At 48.9% G+C, this 23,556-nt stretch overlaps 1 protein-coding gene across 1 annotated transcript in view; it reads right to left on the bottom strand.

The window, feature by feature from the left end:
- Nucleotides 1–1,195: 1,195 nt before the first annotated feature.
- The window catches only part of LOC146335730 (uncharacterized), a 28,061-nt gene continuing 5,700 nt past the window's right edge, over nucleotides 1,196–23,556 (bottom strand). The window contains exons 3-6 of the mRNA XM_084820552.1: nucleotides 20,093–20,188; nucleotides 17,190–17,229; nucleotides 5,583–5,729; nucleotides 1,196–1,285 (exon numbers count right to left, since the gene is read on the bottom strand). Of these exons, the coding sequence (XP_084676678.1) occupies nucleotides 1,229–1,285; nucleotides 5,583–5,729; nucleotides 17,190–17,229; nucleotides 20,093–20,188 (340 nt within the window). The 3' untranslated portion in view covers nucleotides 1,196–1,228. The remainder of the gene's footprint in view (nucleotides 1,286–5,582; nucleotides 5,730–17,189; nucleotides 17,230–20,092; nucleotides 20,189–23,556) is intronic.

Below are 23,556 nucleotides of genomic sequence, written 5' to 3'. Positions count from 1 at the left end.
ATGTTGGGGACAATTAAGTTAATAATGCATAAAAAGCTATCTGTATTCAAAGTCTTAGCCAAAAAGCTTGAAGGCAAGAGACTTTTTGTGCTGGAGAAAGTGCTAACAAGTGATGGAACTAGGGATGGCGGAGAATTCTGCCACCGATTTCAGCGAGGCCGAATGCACTGGCATTTGGCCCCCGAAACCCGTGGCAGAACAGCCTCCCACCCCCTGCCACCCCGCATAATCCCCTCTGCCATGGAGTAGAGCTGGCCAGGGAGGATTCCGGGGGGAGAGACGGAGCGCCTCTTCCCCACTTGCAAATCAAAGCTGCTAAAAGGTAAGTGACTTTCGTACATCCCTACTGTTTCTCAACAGCCACTAAAACTCACAGGAATTTGGCATCTTTGCATGTCACACAAAACCCACATTTTGGGATCTGTAGAGACCAGGACTGGGACCCAATGGAACTGGGAACTCCTACCTCATTTAGTGAGCCAGCAAGGCTATAGCTGGGGGCAATATAAGGTTTCTTGGGACCCTTAATGATTCCGCCCACTCAGTCTGCCCATTTCTTTCCTTCATCAGGAAGAACTAGAAATGCTTCCTGTGCAAGCTAAGACATTGTCTGGCCAACAATGGTCTTTAACAGGCTCTAGAATCAGAATCCTAGCTTATAAGTTGACTTCTGGGCCTCATTTATGGCTACCAACCCCTGGCCTCGTTAGTACCAACCTCTGACTGCTGGTTCCCAGCATCCATCCATCCCCATCAGTCTTTCAGCCCAGGATACAGGAACATAGAAAGCTGTCTTATCCTGAGGGACTGCATTGGTTCCATCCAGCCCACTATTATCGACACTGACTCTGGTGGAAGGCTGGTGGCCCTGATTTCAGTGGGACTGTGAATCAATTCTGGGTTTCAGTCAAAACCAGCCACCTTGGATAGCTCCTTTAGAGTTCTGGCTGAAACCCAGAATGGATTCACAGTCCAACTGAAATCAGAGCCACCATCCTCCACTGGCAGTTTCTTTCCAGGATTTCAGGCTGGATTTCTTCCGAGCCCTACATGGAGATGCCAGGGATTGAACTTGGGACCTTTTGCATGCAAAGCAGGTCCTCTGACACTGAACTATGGCCTGCCCAATTTCATCCATGATCGTAGTAGCTGGAAACATACAACTAGCCACAATGAAAAAGCTAGCAGACAATGTCCAGTGTGCACTTGTTTCAGAAGTCACCCTTTATTAAGGCTCAACCTTTCCACTATGATGTTCAGCAGCATAAAATGACTGTAGCTTGCTCTGAAATAATGGATAGGAAAGAATAAAATCTCATTAATCTATTAATAATAGCATTAATTTATTAACCAAATATCATTATTAATAACAACAACAACAGCAGCAACAACAACAACATTTGTGTTGTTTTCTACCCGTGAAATTGCTCCCATATTACACAATTTCCCAGACATTTAATGGATAGATTTCTGTATAATTGTCAGTCTATTAATTCATCCCAATTACCTCTAAGTAAAATTTAAATTAAGCTAAACGGGAGAAATTAAAAATATTTGAAAGCTGTTTGCCTGGAAGCTTCAAGGCATCATAACATTGTCGTTTCTCATTTTCTGCCTCGTTTTTACAAAGGAATAAAAATCCAACCCCATCAGCTCCTGTTCTGCTGAGATCCCAAAGCAGGTTTAAAAGCTGTACATTTCATAGCCAGCCAGCCTTCCCCCCATCCTATCTATCTATCTATCTATCTATCTATCTATCTATCTATCTGTGTATGGCAGAACTGACATGCAAATTGTGGAAACAGTGGAAACTTGATGTCTGGGCAGCAGTGGCTGGTGAAAATCCCTTGACATTACTGTGGGGTGACTGAGAGAGAGCCAATTTGGCCATTTTACATCTGCCATGATGCCTCATATCTAGCATTGTTACAGGGCACTGTGCATTTGTGTGTGTGTGTGTGGGGGGGACTGCCGGGGGGGGATAGTGGATAATATCTGGAGAAAATTCTGCAAAGTAGCCTCCTTTTACTAGAGGGGGGGTGAGGGAAAAAAAGAACAGAAAATCTCAGACACATTCTCAGAAAAAGTCTTCCAAGAAATTTCAACTTGGCTCTGAGAAGGAGAACTCCAAAGATTCAAGGGTTAAGAGCACCTTCCCAATGAGGAATGACTAAGAGCTGTTGAGTTGCTATGTGTGTGTGTGTGGGGGGGGGGGTTAGGGGGTAAGGCAACTAATATAGCACACAATAAAGCAGGAGTGGAAAAACTGTGTCCCTCCAGATGTTGTTGGGATGCAACTTCCATCACCCCTGACCAGTGCCTGTGTTGGGTGGAGCTGAAATCAACTGGTATCATCTGATAGAGTTTGTACCCCTGTGAGAGAAGTTTATAAAACTATGGACTGTGTGGGAAAAGTGGATATAGATACACATTTACCTATCTCCCCTTACACTAGCACTCTGAAGCCCTATTCAGACATTTAGGAATTCTGGAGGTTAAATAGGTGAGGGGGAGGAGCATTCTAGGCCCTGCTCCTGCTCACACATTTCTGTCACCCTCTACATGTGGAAAACAACTTTCTGAAGGAGAGAGCCCACTGTATCCATGGAGCACTGGACAAATCAGCATCCAAAATCACCTCCCTGGATACAAGAAACTCTCCCCTTCATAGAGTCACCCTCTCCATGGAGAGGGAGAGAGAAATGATGATGCAGAAGGCAGGACTGGCACACTACCCCTTCTCATGTATTTAACCTATACAGTTCCTGAACACCTGAATAGGGCATTAGTCACCCAATGCAACTGATGGGCAGTCACTTAGGACAGGCAAAAGAAATTACTTCTTCCATCAATTCACAATTCAGTTATGGAACTCTCACAGCCACAAGATGTGTTGATGGCCACTGGCTTAGCTAGGTTTCAGTGTCCCTGGGGCAGCTCTATCAAAAGCCATGGCAGATAAATGGAAGCCCTATGCTCAGAGGAAGTACAGTTCTGGAACTCAGTTGGTAACTTCTGGAACTCTCTTCTCGATCACTCCAGGATGCAGGACACGGAATGATGGGCTCAAGTGACAGGAAGCCAGATTCTGGCTGAACATCAGGAAAAAAATTCCTGACTGTTAGAGCAAGACAACAATGGAACCAATTCCTTTGGATGGTGGTGGGCTCTCCCATACTGGAGGCATTCAAGACAAGGCTGGACAGCCATCTGTCAGGGATGCTCTGACTTGGATTCCTGCATTGAGCAGGTGGTTGGACTCGATGGCCTTGTAGGCCCCTTCCAACCCTACTCTTCTAGGATTCTATGATTCTGTGGTAGTGGGCGAAGAATATGGGAGTGCTCATCCCTTTTTACTACATCATAACTTTCATTTGGCTGTGGCTCCCCCCACCACCTCTTCCCACTCCTTCAATTTACCTCAAGAAGTTCAAAAACTTATTGCCCCTTTTTTCCTCTTCTCGTTCAAGGCAGAAGTCAACTTGATTTGCAACGCTAAAGCTTTATTATTAAGAAAGAATGCTTCAAACGTGGAGGTTTTTTCTAAAGTTGCTTTTCATTATTTTTAGAGGTTATTTTTTCCCATTGACTGAAAGCAAATTTAATATGTGACAATTCCACCTACACAGCAACTCTGCCAGAAGCAAATAGGTTTTCCTCTGTGTTGTTTGTTTAAAAAAAAAATCTGTACAAAGAAGAAAGTAAATGCAGAAATGACTATGAAGATACTGATGTGAAATTCAGAAACTGGCGCATAAACTAAAAGTTAACCCTTCAAGTCAACCGACCCTCAGTCTAGTTGTTGTTGCTGCTGCTGCTGCTGCTGTTGTTGTTGTTGTTGTTGTTAATAGCTAATCAATAAAGAATGCAGATGAACTCATACAAAAGGTCCAGATTAAAGCGTTGATCACTAGGAAGAAGGTGACGATTTACATTTTGCCAAAAAGCAGAACTGGATCACCAAAGAGGCGGACATGGGTTTGCATAAGAGAGGGGAAACAGAGATGGATGAATCTGTCCGAGAATTTCGTATCAGTTCATTTTTGATAACAACTAATCAAAATTCACATTTCCCCCCATATTTGAAATGGAAAGAACTTGAGCTTTGTTCTGTTTTTGAAGGGGGGGGGATGTGGGAGCAACAGAAAGTGACAGAGGCATCCATCCAGGCCCAGGGCCTTGAGTGCTTTCATAGAATAGTGGGGTTGGAAGGGGCCTCTAAGACCATTGAGTCCAACTGCCTTCTCAATGGAGGAATCCAAGTCAGAGCATCCCTCACAGATGGCTGTTCAGCCTCGTCTTGAATGCCTCCAGTATGGGAGAGCCCACCGCCTCCCATGGAAATTGGTTCTATTGTTGTATTGCTCTAACTAGGGATGTATGAAAGTTCCACCATGGACCTCGGGGAGGCCGAATGCCAGCGCATTCGGCCCCCCGAAATCAGTGGTGGAACGGCCCGCCCCCCCGCCCCCCCTGCCCCCCCGCCCCCCCTGCCCCCCCTGCCCCCCATGGGATGGGACTTACCTTGGGTGGATTTTCCTGATGGTGGCAGCTCCGGCGGCGGCTCCAGCGGCGCGGCGGCTCCGGCGGCAGCGGTGGTCAGTCTTCTGACTGGCCACTGCCGCCGCCATTTCCAGTTAAAAAACAAAACAAAACAAAAAAACGTGATAGGTTACATAAAGATTTATGTAGCCTATCACAGCTGACTTAAAAGAACAAACGCGCGTACGCAAATGGCGGCGGCCATGGCCGCCTCAATTTGCGTTCCTTATTTTGGCACATCTTAGTCTACGTAAACATTTACGTAGACTAAGACGGCGAAAATAAGGGGAAGGCAAATAGCGTAGATGCTACGCTATTTGCGTTCCCCTTATTTTCGCCGTCTTAGTCTACGTAAATGTTTACGTAGACTAAGACATGCCAAAATAAGGAACGGAAATGGTGGCGGCCATGGCCGCTGCCGTTAGCGTACACACGTTTTTGTTTTAAATCACCTGTGATAGGCTACGTAAACATTTACGTAGCCTATCACGGCTGACTGCAGGGACGCAAACGGCGGCGGCTACGGCCGCCGCCATTTGCATCCCTGCTAGCCAGCGGCCAGATGTCCGGCTGCTGGCAGAGGCGGCCAGTGGCTCTGCAGAATCGCTGCCGAGCACAGCTGGCCAGCCAGGATTCTGGGGGGGGGAAACAGAGTGCCTCCCCCCTGGCCAGAATTCCGGGGGGATGGACGGAACGCATCCCCCCCAGCATCAACATAATCCGCGGAAAGGTAAGTCACTTTCGTACATCCCTAGCTCTAACATTCAGGAAGTGTTTCCTGATGTTCAGCCAGAATCTGGCTTCCTGTCACTTCAGCCCATTATTCTATGTCCTGTATTCTGGGATGATCAAGAAGAGATCTTGTCCTTCCTCTCTATGACAACCTTTCCCGTAAAGAGTGCTATCCTATCCCCCCTCAGTCTTCTTTTCTCAAGGCTAAACATGCCCAGTTCTTTCAGTCTCTCTTCATAGGGCTTTGTTTCCAGTCCCCTGATAATCTTCATTGTTCTCCTCTGTAGGGATGGATGAAAGGGACTTACCTCGTCCCGTAGCTTGCTTCGCGGTGGGGGGGAGGCGCTCCTCACCTCCCTCCAAAATCCTAATCCAGCTGGCTCCACTCCGTGGAGACTCTGTGGAGCTGCCGGCCGGGCCACCCACAGCCAGACATCCAGCCACTGGGCAGCCTTCTGGAAAAAAAACAACCACGTACGCAAATGGCGGCGGCTACAGTGGCTGCCATTTGTGTTCCCTTTTCTTTGCTGTTTTAGCCTACGTAAATATTTATGTAAGCTATTATGGCGAATAAAAGGGGAATGCAAATAGTGTAGTGGGCACTATTCGCGTTCCTTCCCCCCTTCGCCGTTTTAGCCTACGTAAATATTTACGTAAGCCATTATGGCAAAAAAAAGGGGAACACCAATAGCGCCCACTACACTATTTGCATTCCCTTTTTTCATTGTAATAGCTTATGTAAATATTTACGTAGGCTAAAACAAACAAACAAACAAAGGGAACGCAAATGGCGGCTGCTGTAGCTGCCGCCATTGGCGTAAACTTTTTTTTTTTTGCTTGCCATGATAGGCTACATAAGTATTTACGTAGCCTATCACGGCAAAGGCAGCTACGCAAATGGTGTGGTGGCTGCCATTTGAGTCCACAGCAGCTGGCTGAGAGACCAGCCGCCGCAGCCGCCGCAGCCACCGCCTGAGCCGCTGCTGCCGCAACACCCACCCCAGGTAAGCTTCATCCCAGGTGGGATTCCGTGGGGGGGCAGGGGCTGGAAGGCCGTTCCGCCACAGGTTTCGGGGGAGCGAATGCACTGGCACTCACTGAAATCCATGGCGGAATTCTCCGCCATCCCTATTCCATTTAGCTTCCAGGCAAAGGCTGAAATGCCAGAGTGGAGAGCAGTAACTCAGGTCTCACTATTCAAAGTCCAGAGGCCAAGGTGAACAACTCCCTGACCTGAGCATGCATGGTTGAGGAGCCTTGCCAGGTAGAACATATCAGTCTTGCATGGCCAGTATTGTGGCATGGTAGTAGGGATTTAAGAGAAAGTCATTTCAGTCCATTTTCAATCAGGATTTACCAAGTTCACCCCTTCCGGACCAAACACCAACATTTCCAAGCTTGCAGTATGATTTACAGACCCCAAAGGATAGGTGTGGCAGCATGTGTCCATTTGAAAAAAATGTGTGAAAAAATGGGCACATAGCTTCGCTTGAATCAATGGGAGAAGAATGCGTACATTTCAAACATGTGCAGAATTGATGTGTACATTTGGGAAAATGCACAGGAAAATATTCACAAATTTTCATGTGAAAGGGGGGGGGAAAGGAAAGCTCACAATCTGATATGGACTTGCATTGGAATGTGCTTCAAGATGGAATTCGGATAATTTTGGTGAGCTCACATTTTGCTGATGTGCACATCCATGACGATAATAGTCGAACACAGGAAATAAGATGTTTTCTGAGACATAGTCCTGTCGTTAGAGTTGGTCCATCTAGTTCAGTACTGTCTGCCCAGGTCTTCCCCAACCCAGTGGCCTCCAGATGTTTGGGACCACAACTCCCACCAGCCCCATCCAGCATGGCCAATGATCAGGAATGCTGGGAGTTGTGGTCTGAGACATTTGGAAGCTACCACATTGAGGGCAGCTCCTCTGCACTGACTGGCTGTGGCTCTCTGGGGTTTCAGCCTGGGGACTTTCCCAGCCCTATGTGGAAATGAAAAGGATTGAACAGGGGACCTTGAGGTCACATGCTTCAGTGGAGCCAGCTAAATGCACACTCACTTCCCTGGCTGGCTGGTCTGTGGCGGCGCTTTGTCAAATCAAAACAGGGACCTTTGTCAGGGCTGTTGCACAAGCCTTGACAAAGAAAATATTAGGGCTGGGCAGGGACCACCCGATCTGACTCGGAAGCTGCTTCATGGCTTTGGAGGCAAGCCCAATTCAGCTCGGGCTGACTCGGGAGGGCACTGACCTGACTCGACCCCGAATCTGAAGTGGGATTTGGATGCCGAACCCTGCTTCAGGTCCCCCCCAATGCCCCCACACAAAACCCCACCTCTTTACCTTGCCTCCATCGCCTCCTCCTCTGTTACTGCTACCTTCTCCACCACCTCTGCTGCCGCCTCCACTGTTGCCTTCTCCTCACCACCACCTCCTGCACCATTGCTGCTGCCAGGTCCTGAGGCCTGGACGTGCATTGACTCTTATTGCAGGGAGTCGACACTTTTAAAATGGCAACTTCCTAGAAGTTCCTGGAAGTTGCCATTTGAAAAATGGCATCTCCCTGCGATAAGAGTCGACACTCGTCCGGGCCTTAGCAGCTGCGGCATCAATGATGGAGGTGGAGGAGAAGGTGGGGGCAGTGATGATGGGGGTGGTGATGCAGGTGTCAGTGGAGGTGGTGGTGGTGGCTCAGGTAAGGACCAGGAGGCATCAGCGTGGTTAGGCCAGGGGTAGGGATGGCGGAGAAATCTGCCATGCACTCTAGTGAGGCCGGATTCTTTAGAAACCACCCCCCTGGGGTCCATGGCAGAACGGAGCAATCCTCCCCACCACCCCGCGAAGTCCCTGTGGACTGGATCCTACCTGCTTACGGCGGTCCAGATCCAGCCACTCCTGGCCGCTGCTCCAATGTGCGGCTGCGAATGGCATCCTCCGTAGGTGATGCCATTTGCGTCCCCGCTTTAGCCATGATAGGCTACGTAAATATTTATGTAGCCTATCACGGCTAAAGCAGGGATACAAATGGCATCCATTATGCCATTTACCCCCTTCATGGATCACTGCCTTGTTGTGGCAAAGGGGCTTGCGTAACTCAGTGAAGCCATAAGCTATGCCGTGCAGGGCCACCCAAGACAGACAGGTCATGGTGGAGAGTTCTGACAAAATGTGGTCCCCTGGAGAGGGAAATGGCAACCCACTACAGTATTCTTGCCAAGAAAACCCCATGGAACGTATCACAGAAGAACTATACAGGAAAGATCTTAATGTCCCGGATAGCCATGATAGTGCGGTCACTGAACTTGAGCCGGACATCCTCGAGAGTCAAGTCAAGTGGGCCTTAGGAAGCATTAGTAACAACAAAGCTAGTGGAGATGACAGTATTCCAGCTGAGCTATTGAAAATCCTAAAAGATGATGCTGTTAAAGTGCTGCATTCAATATGCCAATAAATTTGGAACACTCAACAGTGGCCGCAAGACTGGAAAAGGTCAGTTTACATTCCAATTCCAAAGAAGGGCAATGCCAAAGAGTGTTCAAACTACCGCACAATTGCGCTCATTTCACATGCCAGCAAGGTGATGCTCAAAATCCTACAAGCTAGGCTTCAGCAGTATGCGAACTGAGAACTACCAGAAGTACAAGCTGGGTTTCGAAGAGGCAGAGGAACTAGAGATCAAATTGCCAACGTTCGCTGGATCATGGAGAAAGCAAGAGAATTCCGGAAAAATGTCTATTTCTGCTTCATTGACTATGCTAAAGCCTTTGATTGTGTGGATCACAACAAACTGTGGCAAATTCTTAAAGTGATGGGAATACCAGACCACCTTACCTGTCTCCTGAGAAACCTGTACGAGGATCAAGAAGCAACAGTAAGAACCAGACATGGAACAACCGATTGGTTCCAAATTGGGAAAGGAGTACGACAAGGATGCATATTGTCACCCTGCTTATTTAACTTATATGCACAGTACATCATGAGAAACGCTGGGTTGGATGAATCACAGGTCGGAATTAAGATTGCTGGGAGAATTATGAACAACCTCAGATATGCAGACGATACCACCCTAATGGCAGAAAGCGAAGAGGATCTCAAGAGCATCTTGTTGAGGGTGAAAGAGGAGAGTGCAAAAGCTGGTTTGAAACTCAACATTAAAAAAATGAAGATCATGGCATCTGGTCCCAGCATTTCCTGGCATATAGAAGGGGAAGAAATGGAAGCTGTGACAGATTTTATTTTCTTGGGCTCCAAGATCACCGCAGACGGTGACTGTAGCCATGAAGTTAAAAGACGCTTGCTCCTTGGGAGGAAAGCTATGGCAAACCTAGACAGCATAGTCAGAAGCAGAGACATCACCTTGCCGACAAAGGTCCGTCTAATCAAAGCTATGGTTTTCCCAGTAGTAATGTATGGCTGTGAGAGCTGGACTATAAGGAAGGCTGAGCGCCGAAGAATTGATGCCTTCGAACTGTGGTGCTGGAGAAGACTCTTACGAGTCCCCTGGACTGCAAGGAGGTCAAATCAGTCCATCCTAAAGGAAATCAACCCTGAGTGCTCATTGGAAGGACAGATACTGAAGCTGAAGCTCAAATATTGTGGCCACCTAATGCGAAGAGAAAACTCTCTGGAAAAGACCCTGATGCTGGGAAAGACTGAAGGCAAAAGGAGAAGGGGATGGCAGAGGATGGGATGGCTAGATAGCATCACCGATGCAATGAATATGAACTTGAGCACGCTCCGGGAGAGAGCGCAGGACAGGAAGGCTTGGCGTGCTATGGTCCATGGGGTCACGAAGAGTCGGACATGACTGAACGACTGAACAACAACAACAACAAATGCCATTTACATCACTGCTGTAGCCATGAAAGGCTACGTAAATATTTACGTAGCCTATCATGGCTACAGCAGCGACGCAAATGACGCCCCCGGCAGGACACCATTTGTGTCCGCAGCAGCCCACCTGCGGATTGGCCTTGCTGGCGGCTCCGCAGACACACCATGGAGCAGAGCCGGCCAGGGAGGATTCCAGGGGGGAGGAACGGATCACCTCCCCCCAACGAGGATTCTGAGGGGAGGACTGGATCACCTCCCCCCACCGTGGACCCCAGCGGAGCAAGGTAAGTGGGGTTTTGTACACCTCTAGATAGGGGTGCTGCAGCTCCAAAGCACAACGAGTGCTTTAGAGAGCCCCCAACCCATTCCAGCTTGCTTTGTGCCCCCTCCGCTTTGCCTTGGAAAGGGCTCAAAGTGACCCAAAGCAGCCCGCTTCGACTCCGGGTTCGGGCCTTGGGCCGAAGAGGTGCACAGCCCTAGAAAATGCCAAAGCTGGACAAGGGTATTTCTCTGTGCTCCAGAACATAGGAATGTGTAGTCTCTTCCCTTGACACCCACCCCACCCCCAGATAAATGCTTTTCTATGTGTTCAAGAGCTGAGCTGAAAGTTCACTGGTGAACTTTACTTTACTTTACTTTTCTTTCTTTCTTTCTTTCTTTCTTTCTTTCTCCTCAAAAGAATCGGGTGTGTGGGGGAAATATCTTACAATCAAACTTTTTTTCCTGCCATTCACCACCTGTCTGTGGTCCCTGTAGCAGCAGCAGTCATGCTGTTACTATTTTATTTGTATTTTACTTTTTACTCATAGAAGGCCAGAGTAAGAGCAGGAAGTATTGCCCTCACTCCACTTTGGCTTCATCATGATGATGCAACCTAGCCAATGACATTTCATTATTTGATGATGACATTTGAAGCCAAAACAGAGTGAGGGCAATGCTTCCTATCCACACTCTGGCACCTTATGGGTAAAAAAAATCCAGGGTTTATGTGTGTTCTAACAGGGATCCAGTTGTCCTAATTTTTACCCTCCACCAGGCACACAGAACTGCCAAAAAGGGGGAGGGCTGTTTGCATTTTGGCTCAGCCCTTTATTCTTTATGATGGGTGATCAGTATTAATGGTGGTATTAGCCACAGCAGAGGTGGAGTTACATTTTACTGTTTAGCAAATAACATTTCAGCGCTTTGCAAAGGGAAGAGAACATTTCCAGCAGCCTTCCTTACTGGATTTCCCTGTAATGTAACTAGAGACTTAAATACGATTGAGTTAATCTTGGAGGAAAATAGAAAATACTGCAACAATAAAAGGCTGTAACATGGATACAAATGAGAACTACGGCTCCCTTCTGCATTCTAAATTCTGAGGATAATTCTACGGAGCTTCATTACTGGCGCATAATTGTGTTATAGAACGCTAAATCACCTCGCTACACTTAACTGGCAATAACATTACGATAGCACAGATATTCATTTTAATTAAAACATAGCCTCAAACTATTTCCTTGTTTCAAGAGGCAAAAGTAAAAAAACACACACACCCGACAATCTCATGCTAGAAGCTTTCATTTGTTCCTGATGCTGCTATGGGCATTAGACTGTCCAAGAACAAAAATTAAATTAGTAATACATTTGGTGTCAGCCGCTTTCCTTCTGGAACTGGTTTCCATCTTTTCTGGGTGTCCAAACACAGATTCATACAAGTGCTTATTTTTGTGCCTGAGCTACTGGACAGTCCACGGGTATCTAGCGAGAGCTCTCAGCATCCCGCTTCTCCACAAGCCACCATTTTGTGTCGAATAATGGGTAAGCCTTTTATAGAAATCACCATTTTGCACAAAATGGCAGCCATAAGTGGTGCAATTTACACGAAATGGTCTAAGACCATTGATGCTTGCAATTTCATGAAAAATGTGCTTATGTATTTATGTATTTATTTTATTGCCTTTCTATACCTCCCCATAGCCGAAGCTCTCTGGGCAGTTTACACAAGTTAAAACATTAAATACAATATAAAAAGTTCAGAAGCCATTTACAAAAAAACACATAAAAGCTCACAGACAATATACAGAAACAACATATGACTAAAAACAAATTGGACTATCACCCATAACTATGGATACATCCAGGACTGATTATAACTCGTTGTGTGCTGCCAAATGCCTGGGAAAAGAGATAGGGCTTAACATGGCACCAAAAAGATAATAATGTTGGTGCCAAGGGGAGCTCATCAGTGAACTTGTTCCACAGACTTACATGCAAAAAGTGCTGTGGACCAACCATGTACCCAAGTTTCAAAGCACTATTTTGCATATTTTGCTGCCGATTACCATGTTTTTTAAAAACATGGCAATTGGGACAGAGACGAACAGGTCTGGGTAAGTTGTAGGCTGTTTACCGAGCATGGACAGGAAGGGGTCCACTACAGCCTGAAGGACCAGCAAGCGGTGGTGGGGGAGCTCGGCCGGAACAGTTTGGAGGATTTGGGCACCAGCAGTCCGACAGATTTGCGGAACAAAACGGGTGCTTGCGCCTTCCCTATCCAAAACTCAGGGAAAATCTCAAGCAACTCCAAAGAGCAGGATTTGCAACATTGCTAAAAATTCTGCAGTCGCCTGTTGTCCTGAACTGGCTTCTGAACAAAGGTGTGTTGTTGAGAACAGGGATGTTGTGGGCACTCAACTCGGAGGGTGGAGTCCAATAGACTCCCCTTCCCTTTGGCCCCTTGAACTTGGCTCACTGAGCTGCCGCTCCGGCTAACCAAGCTCCATGAGCCGCCAGGACTTACTGGACCTGTCCGCGATCAGCTGACAGCCGCATGGCCTCCCCGCGAGTTGCCCTTTTATGTAGACATGGCTAGTCATTATTTTCCAGAAATTTAATATTGCAGAAATGGCATCCAGAGAGAAAAGCCCCTGTCGTCCTCCTCCTGCACCAGCAGCGCCACTGCCACTGTGGTACCCAGAGTGGAGGCAAGGAGGCTTGACAGGCAGAAGGCAGGCGTCTCTTGCAAGGAGGGGTGAGTGTGCGGTTGGCAGGCAACTCCTGCCACAGCTCTTTGCAAGGAAGGGGCCTGTGCAGGCTGGACAAGAAGGAGGAAAGAGACCAATGTGTTCTCCCTCCTTGAAGGAGGGGAGAGAGCATGGTTGGTGCTCAACTCCTGTCCCAGCTGTCAGGAATGTTTCTGAGCTCAGGGAGTGGGATAGCAGTTCAGATTCTGAAGGAGAACCATCAGACATGGGGGAGGGGTTTTCCCAGACTATTCCAGATATGAGTAGGCCTGCTTCTCAGGTTACAAACATCCAGATGGCTGAGCATGAGGGTCCCTCCTTACCCCCACCCCCATGAGAAGCAGTGAACAGGAGGAGGCAGGGTTTGGGAAGGATGACCTAATAGATACCAGATGTAGACACAGAGCAAAGAGAGAGGAGGTAGGGGTGGAACTTAGATGGTCTACCTGATTGGCCTTGTGTGAAAAGCTGCGCTCAGAGGCCTCACGAGAAGAGAGAAACCTCCCCCCCCCTTAAGTTAGGCTAGCAAGACTGCCTCCCTCTTTAAATGGCGGGCAACTCTCATAAATCCCATTTGAATCCCCTGAAGGCATTCCTTTGTAAATGGAGAGTCTCTGAGAATTTGCATCTGTATGACCCTGTGAAGTAATGGATTAAAAGCTGTAGACTGGAGCCTCTTGTCTCTGTATGTTTGGGCATTGAAGTAAAGTGGGGGCGAAGGGAATCTTGACACCAGCCTCCTGTACAGCCTTCACAGGCTCCTTCCTTGCAAGGAGGGGTGAGGAGAGCATGGTAAGCAACTGACTCCTGCCCCAACTGCCTGTACATCCTTCATGGGCTCCTTCCTTGCAAGAAAGCAGCCTGTGAAGGTTGGGCAGGCAGAAGGAAGGAGTCTTGTGTGCTCTCCCTCCTTGAAGGAGGGGAGAGAGCATGGCTGTTGCTCAACTCCTCTCCCAGCATCATGTACAGCCTTCACAGGCTCCTTCCTTGCAAGGAAGGAGCCCGTAAAGGCTGTACAGGCAGGAGGCAGGAGCTCTACCCTCCTTGCAAGCTCCAGCACTCCCTTCTCCTCCCCCCATCTTGGCTGCCACAGCAGCAACTGGGTGGGAGGAGGAAGACAGGGGCTTCCCCCATTGGCTGCCATTTCTGCAATATTAAGTTATTGGGAAATAATGAGTCAACATGTTTAGGTAAAATGGCGACTTGCTGAAAGGCCACATGGCTGCTGGACCCGCTCATTCGGGCACGTGGCTGCTCGGTGCATGGGTCCGTGTGAGCATGGTGGCTCAAGAAGCAGGTCTGGGGTGCACCAGCAGGGACAGCAGCTCATTGAACTCCCAGCCAACCCAGATGGAGGTGAGTCTGTCCATCCCAACTCAAGAATAATGATATATTCCAGAGGTGGGGAACCTCAGGCCAGGGAAGCAAGTTTGGCCCTCCTGGGGTCCTGGTAAAGCACCCTGGAGTTTCACAGATGGTTGATTGGTGTTTTCCTGGCTTTTGTGTATTCCCCCTGCCATTCTATAAGTCTGAAATCCCTCTCCTAAGAGTTTTTCACTAGCAGTAAGAGCTTTACCCTACAATACCAGCTGGCATTTTTTGTGCTTTGGGCCCTGCTCACCACTGGAATCAGGCCCCCAAGACCTTCTCTGAAATTGGATTTGTCCCTTGGGTTAGTGAGGTTCCTTCCTCCTGATCCAGGCAAAGGGCTTTGAGTAGGGATGTCAGAGAAATCCGCAACAGGTTCAGTTGAGATCAGATTTCTGTGAACCCAACCCATGGATAGGGATGGCGCGGGCACCCGATTCCATCCAGGAATCTGTTGGAATACCCCCCCACACACACCTCCTAGCCACACTCACCAAGCCTCTGACCATGCTTGCCCCCTGCTCCCACTCACTGAGCCATGTGCACTCCCCCGGGCAGCCTCGTTGAGCTCCATGATGGTCATTCTTTGAAAAAAAAAATGGTGATTGCAAAAATGAACATATTCATGTATATGCAAAATTGGGCCATGAACGGCCCATATATGCAAGATTACAGGCAAGCAAAAACTTCAGCCACCGTGCTCACCCGGACTCATTTTGCATTTGTGGAAGTATGTGCATTTTTGTGATCGCCATTTTTTTCCAAAAAATGGTGATCGTGGCACTCGATGAGGCCGCGTGGGTGAATGCAGGCAGCTCGGTGAGTGGCGGGGAGCTCGAGGGCGGATCCAGGTGCATGCGTCTGGGGGCAGGGGCTGGGCAGACACCCTGAGAATCCTAATGGGGGGCAGCCCACCCCTCCCTACCCATGGATTCCGAAGTGGACCAGTGTGTTCCAAGTCATGTGAATTTTGCAGACGTGTGTGCCTTTGTTTGTTTGTTTTACTTTCTGGGATTTTGTGCACAGTCAGTGGTACAAAAAATTATGAACAATTAAAAAAATAAAACTAGACTAAAAATTTGCATTTCCCTCAACAGGCTAAAACACGAAAATGTGCATGGGAGTGTATGTGTGTGTGCGTGTTTCAGAAGTTCCAGGAGGTTGCCATTTTCAAAATGGCGACTCCCTGAAGTTATCATTGCTGCATGGGTCCAGGCTTCAGGAGTTGGCAGTGGTGAGGATGGCGGCAGAGAAGGCAGTGAGGGTGGCAGCGAGGATGGTGGTGGAGGCGAGGATGGTGGTGATAGTGGTGTAGAAGGCAGTGAGGATGCCGGTGGATGCAAGGTAAAGGGGTTTGCGTGGGGGTGTCAGGTAGGGACCTGAAGCGGCGTTCAACATCTGAATCCCACTTCAGGTTCAGGTAGGGATGTCAGAGAATTCCGCGATGGATCTTGGTGAGGCCGAATGCCAGTGCATTCTGCCCCCCGAAATCCATCGCGGAACAGCCTGCCACCCCCCCACCCCCTGTGGATCCCCCCCGGGACGAGACTTACCTGTGCTGGATGTTTCAGGCGGTGGCGGATCCAGCGGCGGCTTAGGCGGCAGCGGCTGGTCTTCCGACCGGCTGCTGCCACCGCCATTTGTAGTCTGTGTTTTTTTCTTTTTTTTCCCCCATAGACGAGATAGGCTACATAAAGACTTACATAGCCTACCATGTCTGGGTAAAAAAAGAAAAAAAAAACGCATACGCAAATGGCGGCGGCTACAGCCGCTGCCATTTGCATTCCTTATTTTTTGCCGTCTTAGTCTATGTAAATATTTACGTAGACTAAGACGAAGACAAGAAAGGGGAATGCAAATAGCGCCCAGTACACCATTTGCGTTCCCCTTTCTTGTCTCCATCTTAGTCTAAGTAAATATTTATGTAGACGAAGAAGGCGAAAAATAAGGAACGCAAATGGCGGCGGCTGTAACCGCCGCCATTTGCATATGCATTTTTTTTTTTTTACCCAGAGCCCTCCGCGGCCGGAAATCTGGCTGCGGATGGCCCTGGCCTGAGCCTGGCCGGCTGCTCCGTGGAGCCGCCGCGGAGCACAGCCGGCCATCGAGGATTTCGGGGGGGGAGGACCGGATCGCCTCCCTCCCCATCGAGGATTCCAGAGGGAGGGACGGAACGCCTCCCCCCCATGAACAGAATCCACAAAAAGGTAAGGGACTTTCATACATCCCTAGGTTCAGGACCAAGTCAGGTCAGGGCCCCCCCGAATCTGCCCGAGCTGAATCAGGCCCATCTCTGAAGCCACGAAATGGCTTCCGAGCCAGATCGGGGGGGTCCCTGCACAGCCCTAGAGGGAATATTATTTCTTGCAGAGTCTGAACAGGAAGTGTTGCTCTCACTCTGATTTAGCTTTGTGTTCTTGTTCCATTTTCCATAGCCAAATTTGATTGGCTATGTGGCACCGTGATGTCAGTCATGCTAGCTACAGGATCCCTGATTAGCTAGACTACCTAACCAGCCAGAAGAGGATGTTTCTGTCTCCCCGCTCCCCTATCATACCAAATCTACTGCTGTCAAAAGAAGAGGCTGTTCAAAGGCAATGGAGAGGACATGGCTTTTTCGTGGGTGGGTGAGTGCGTAGGGGTATCTTTTAGAGTACATTTTGAATACCCTAAATCTCGTTTTCCGCACCCAAAAAACTCACCTCTCCTGCAACCTCAGCCCATCCATAAAACAGATGCATGCTGGAATGAAAAGAGACGAGAGGGTGTAAGGATGGACGAAAGTTCCTTACCTGGTCCTGTAGCTTGCTTCGCGGTGGGGGGAGGCGCTTCGGTTCTCCCCCCGAAGTTCAGGCCGAGGGGGGAGGTGCCCCACCCTGCCCGGCCAAAATTCAGGCAGGGGGGGAGGCGCCCCATTCCTCGCCTCCGAAATTCAGGCCGGGGAGGAACGCCCCATCTCCCTGGCCGCGAAATACAAAAGTAAATTTCAAAACACACACACACACGTGATAGGCTACGTAACGATTTACGTAGCCTATCACGGCTAGATTTCCAAAGTCAGCCGTGATAGGCTACATAAATCATTACGTAGCCTATCACGGGTGACTTTGAAAAAAAAACAAAAAGCGCGTATGCAAATGGCGGCGCCCATGGGCACCGCCATTTGCATTCCTTGTTTGGGCAGGGGTAGTCTACGTAAAGATTTACGTAGTCTACAGCAAAAATAAGGGCAACGCAAATAGTGTTGTCCTTATTTTCGCCGTAGTCTACGTAAATCTTTATGTAGACTACCCGGGCCCAAATAAGGAATGCAAATGGCGGCGCCCATGGGCGCCGCCATGTGCGTACGCGCTTTTTTTTTTTCAAAATCACCCGTGATAGGCTACGTAATGATTTACATAGCCTATCACGGCTGACTTTGGAAATCTAGCCGTGTGTCAGGGTGGACACTAAGCCCATAGAATCCCAGAGTAGTTCTGATTCTGAGGAAGAGCAGTCGCTCCTGGGAGAGGAGCGTGCTCCTCTTTCCCAGGACCAACAGCTGACGGAGATTCCTCCCACCAGCATTCCTAGTTTAGTTAGCAGTCCAGGGAGTGACCAAGCACAGATAGCAGACTTGGTGGATGCGCGACGCAGACGCAGAGAGCGGCGCCAGATGGAGGGCGCAGAAAGGAGGCGAAGTGCCAGGTTTGCGCGCAAACAATGGCTGCGCCCAGAGGCTCCAAGGGAAAAGGGGAGGGACTCTCCCTAGTCTTTATGTTCAGGGGTCTGCCAGTAATTCCCTTTCAAACGGGGACCAACTGTTCCAACTTAGGGCATAGGTACTGTGCTGCTCAGATCTAGTTGCAAACGGTATAGTTGTTAAGTTATAAAAGAAGAATAAAGCTTTGAAAGGAATCCCTTTGTCTGTGTCTGGACTTAGCTACTGGATTAGACTGAGAGAGCCCTCCAAGGAGCCCTTGACACCATGATAGGCTACGTAAATCGTTACGTAGCCTGTCACGTGTTGGTTTTTTTTTTCATTACTTTGTAATGGCGGCGGTGGCAGCTGGTCGGAAGACCAGCCGCCGCCCCTGCCGAAACGCCACCGAAACGCTGCCAGGACCCGCCGCCAAGAAGGATATTCGAAGGAGGTAAGTCCCATCCTGGGGGGCGGGGGGGGGTAGCGGAGAATTTCCCCAGCAATTTTGGGGGGCCGAATGTGTTGGCATTTGGCCTCCCGGAGATTCGTGGAGAAATTCTCCACTATCCCTAGGGGGGTGATCTTTAGCTTCTCAGTCCCTGTAGCTCAGTCTTTGCTTTGCAACATGCTCTTTCAACCAACTCTCTTCCAGTGACCTGAATCAACTGAGCTTGGTGTAGGGATTATTGCTGCAGTCGAAAGGTTAAGATTCCTTGTTTTGCTCTGACTGCTGCTTTTCCAGTTGGCCAAACGGATCTGGCAGGCCAGAGGTGTTAAGTTAATAGTGCCATGGATTAATCACTCTTTGATTGACTTTTGGGCTCTTTCATGTGCTGCACATCAGCCTGTGCCTTGTCTCCAATGTCTTTATCTTCACTTTGCAGTCACAATGTTGGTCTCCAGTGCCTTTCATCCTGTCCATCACAGAGACACTGAAAGTGCTTCCAAATAGGCATAGCAAAGCAGTGTCTGCCTTGCAAACAAACCCTGCCAGCTAAGCATGGGTAAAAAAATTCCAGTATTGAGTTGTCGTTATTATTATTAGTGTTGTTGTTGTTGTTGTTGCTGTTGTTGTTATTATTACTATTATTATTATTATTATTATTATTATTATTATTACTACTACTACTACTACTACTACTATTTTAGTGAATATACCTAATTGGGTCCTCCTGGAACCCAATGTACGTAGAAATGGATGCAATTTATTGTCATAAACCCATATATTTCCAGGTTTGGGATGCAATAACAAACAAACAAAAACACTGTGTACGAACACACTTTACCCAGTTGGGGCACACATCTGTTAATGAGTCCCTTTGAACTACAACTCCCACCAGCCAGCATGTCCAATGCTCATGGAGGATGGGAGCAGCAGTCCAGAACATCTGAAAGGCATCAGGTTGGGAAAGCCTGGTTTTGATGATCATGAACAAGCCGTGCTGCACCTCCTGCTCTCCTTTTCCCTCACATGCAAGGATAGAGTGAAACAAGCTGGGCATGTTTAGCCTTGAGAAGAGAAGACTGAGGGGAGATAGGATAGCACTGTTCAAGTACTTGGAAGGTTGTCACAGACAGGGAGGACAGGATCTCTTCTCAATCATCCCAGAGTGCAGGACATGGAAGAATGGGCTCAAGTTACAGGAAGCCAGATTCCGGCTGAACATCAGGAGAAACCTCCTGACTGTTAGAGCAATATGACCATGGAACCCATTCCCTAGGGCAGTGGTGGGCTCTCCCACACTGGAGGCATTTAAGACGAGGCTGGACAGCCACTTGTCGGGGATGCTCTAGGGATGTCAGAGAATTCCACCACGGATCTTGGTGAGGCCAAATGCCAGTGCATTCGGCCCCCTGAAATCTGTGGTGGAATGGCCTGCCACCCCCCCACCCCCCGTGGAAGCCCGCTGGGACGAGACTTACCTGGGGTGGATCTTCCAGGCGGCGGCGGCTCCGGCAGCAGCTCCAGCAGCGGCTTTGGTGGCAGCTTCGGCAGCCTGTCTTCTGACCATTTCCAGGCTTGTGGGAAAAATAAAAAAAAGACGTGATAGGCTACGTAAAGATTTACGTAGCCTATCATGGCTAGGTTTAAAAAAAAAGAAAGAAAAGATGTGATAGGCTACGTAAAGATTTACATAGCCTATCATGGTTGGGGGTGAGTTTAAAAAAAAAAAACGCGTACGCAAATGGTGGCGGCTACGGCCGCTGCCATTTGCGTTCCTTATTTTTACCATCTTAATCTACGTAAATATTTACGTAGACTATGACGGCGAAAATAAAGGGGAATGCAAATATTGTAGCGGGCGCTATTTGCGTCCCCTATTGATTTGCCGTTTTAGTCTACGTAAAGATTTACAAAGGCTAAAACGGTGAATGAAATAGGGACGCAAATAGCGCCCACTACGCTATTTGCGTTCCCCTTTATTTTCGCCGTCATAGACTACATAAATATTTACGTAGATTAAGATGGCCAAAAAGAAGGAACGCAAATGGCAGCGGCTGTAGCCGCCGCCATTTGCGTGCACGGTTGTTGTTGTTGTTGTTTTACCCAGAGCCCTCCGTGGCCAGAAATCCAGCTGCGGACGGCTCTGGCCTGGCCGGGCCTGGCCAGCTGCTCCGCGGAGCTGCCGGAAAGCACAGCCGGCTGTTTGAGGATTCCAGGGGGAGGAACAGAGTGCCTCCCCCCCCGGCCAGGATTCTGGGGGGAGGGATGGAATGCCTCCCCCCCGACACCATCAATGTAATTCGCAAAAGGTAAGTCACTTACATACATCCCTAGGATGCTCTGACTTGGATTACTGCATTGAGCAGGGGGTTGGACTCGATGGCCTTGTAGGCCCCTTCCAACCCTACTATTCTATGATTCTATGATCCAACCAGAGTTTAACGTCCTGGGTTTGTTTTAATTAGGGCTGTGCATGGACCCCCTGAACTGACTCGGAAGCCGCTTCAGGGCTTCCGAGCCAGGCCCAATTTGCTTCAGGCTGATTTGGGGGGAGGGATCTGCCTCTGTCCCAGAACCAAAGAAGGATTCAGAGGGCTGAATCCCACTTCACCTCCCAACACCCCCACTGTGCTGCACAAACCCACAGCTCTCTACCTGGGCCCTCGGGACATGCGCTGGCAGCCATCATGAGGAGGAGTCACCGTTGTCATTGCTGCCACCACCATTGCCACCTCCGCCACCCCTCTGCCACTCCTGCTGTCATCACCACCGCCACCAGCTGCCACCAGCTCCTGAGCCCTGGTCGTGCACTGGCTCTTGTCGCAGGCAGTCATCATTTTGGGCAGTGTTGACAGGCAGCCACAGTGAAGGTGGAGACGGCGGTGGCAGCGAGGACGATGGTGACTCCTCCTTTCATTCCATCTTCCGCCCACCGACGGATGTGACTATCTTTTTTCATCATGTGGAAAAATACGGAAAGAAGTACATAAATAATACCATAGATATTTACATAAATATTTACATAATTTACCTCAGCCTGCAACATTTAGTGTCTTGTCCCCCATTCCATTCAACATTTCCTCAGCAGAAACTTACGTATTTTTCTACCGATTTATATGCGCACATTTGGGGAAAAGAAAAGAAAAAAAGTCATCCAACAGTCCACGGACTCTGTGAAGCCTGAGGGGGTCGCTCTGCAGTGGATTCCATCAGTCAGATTCTAAGAAATCTGAGCTCATTTTAGTCCATCTCAAATTTCTCCAGCATCCGTAATTGTACACAAGGGGAAACCGGTTTAGTTAAACATGTAAATGTCCACTGTTTGCCCTACTCCAAATGGTGTTAAGACCAAGGCTAGACACCAGCAAAAGGCAGCCCTGCTTCCACACACAGGAGCCTGAAACTCCCTGCCTGAGACTGAAAGTTTCAAAGGCTGGGCATTCAGAGCCCCACCGAGGCACAGCTGCTGGCCACCATAGTCACCTGAGGGAAGGGCCTATTCACAAGGAGAGTCTTACTCTAGGGTTGGCGGAGAATTTCTCCCCGAAACTTCGGGGGGGCCGAGCGCCAACGTGTTTGGCCCCCTGAACAAGTTTTGGGGAGAAATTCTCCGCCCCCCCACCCCCCGCACCCCCCCCCGGGACGGGACTTACCTTTCCCAAATGTCCCTCCTGGCGGCGGGTCCCGGCGGCGGTTCGTCGGGTCTTCATCAGGGGCGGGGGCGGCAGCCGATCTTTCGACCGGCTGCCGCCACCGCCATTCCAATAAAACTAAAAAAAAAAAAATGCCCCCGTGATAGGCTACGTGACGATTAACGTAGCCTATCATGGCTAGATTTGCAAAGTCAGCCATGATAGGCTACGTAAATCGTCACGTAGCCTATCACGGGTGACTTAAAAAAAAAAAAAGCACGTACGGATAATGGTGGCCCCCATAGGGAGCCGCCATTCCCGTTCCTTATTTGGTCGCTGTAGTCTACGTAAAGATTACGTAGACTAGGGTGAAAATAAGGGCAACGCTATTTGCGTTGCCCTTATTTTCACCGTAGTCTACGTAAATCTTTACGTAGACTACAGCAACCAAATAAGGAACGTGAATGGCGGCTCCCTGTGGGGGCCGCCATTAGCGTACGCGCTTTTTTTTTTTAAGTCACCCGTGATAGGCTACGTGATGATTTACGTAGCCTATCATGGCTGACTTTGCAGATCTAGCCGTGATAGGCTACGTTAATCATCACGTAGCCTATCACGGGGGCGTTTTTTTTTTAACTTTTTAGTTCGCGGCCGGGCGAGGTGAGGCGCCTCCTCCCCGGCCTGAATTTTGGCCGGGCGAGGCGGGAAGCCTCCCCCCCAGCCTGAATTTCGGCCGGGCGAGGCAGGAAGCCTCCCCCGCCGGCCTGAACTTCGGGGGGAGAGCAGTGAAGCGCCTCCCCTCCACCGCGAAAAGCTGCGAGACCAGGTAAGTGGGTTTCGTGCACCCCTATCTTACTCATGAGTAACCCTTCACTCATGAGGAGTCTTATTCCTGAGAAGGGCACTTCTTCACCTAGTGGCCAATCCAGCCTGCGCTTTTAGGTGCCTGCCCTCCCTCCGAGTAGACAACATCTGAATCAGAAAGGGGATTCTCTGTGTCTTAAGGGGGCAGTTTGGATGCTGTCTCTGCTGAGGGCCCAGGATCCTGGAAGCAGGCTATTCCTCTGAGATGTTCAGCTCTGGGAGTTCTAGGTCATCCTCCAAAGAGGATTCCTCCAAAAGGAGCATGACACTGTCCTTCAATTTCTTTGAAGATTGGGGTATAAATTGCTTCAATAAATAAATAAAGTGGGATATAAATAAACCTCACATAACATTTTTCTTCCTAATTAATCATCAGATAGATGAATCAACTAAATCTTTAGTTGATTCATCTACCAATTACAGTTTGCAGCTTTTTTTGCTGTGTT

The sequence above is a fragment of the Heloderma suspectum genome, chromosome 14 (assembly GCF_057233095.1).
Source record: "Heloderma suspectum isolate Gila_16-S chromosome 14, 16-S_ref, whole genome shotgun sequence".
In the NCBI taxonomy this organism is placed as follows: Eukaryota; Metazoa; Chordata; class Lepidosauria; order Squamata; family Helodermatidae; genus Heloderma; species Heloderma suspectum.
Note: the sequence above shows the minus strand (reverse complement) of the source record. Positions and strands in the feature narration are given on the sequence as shown.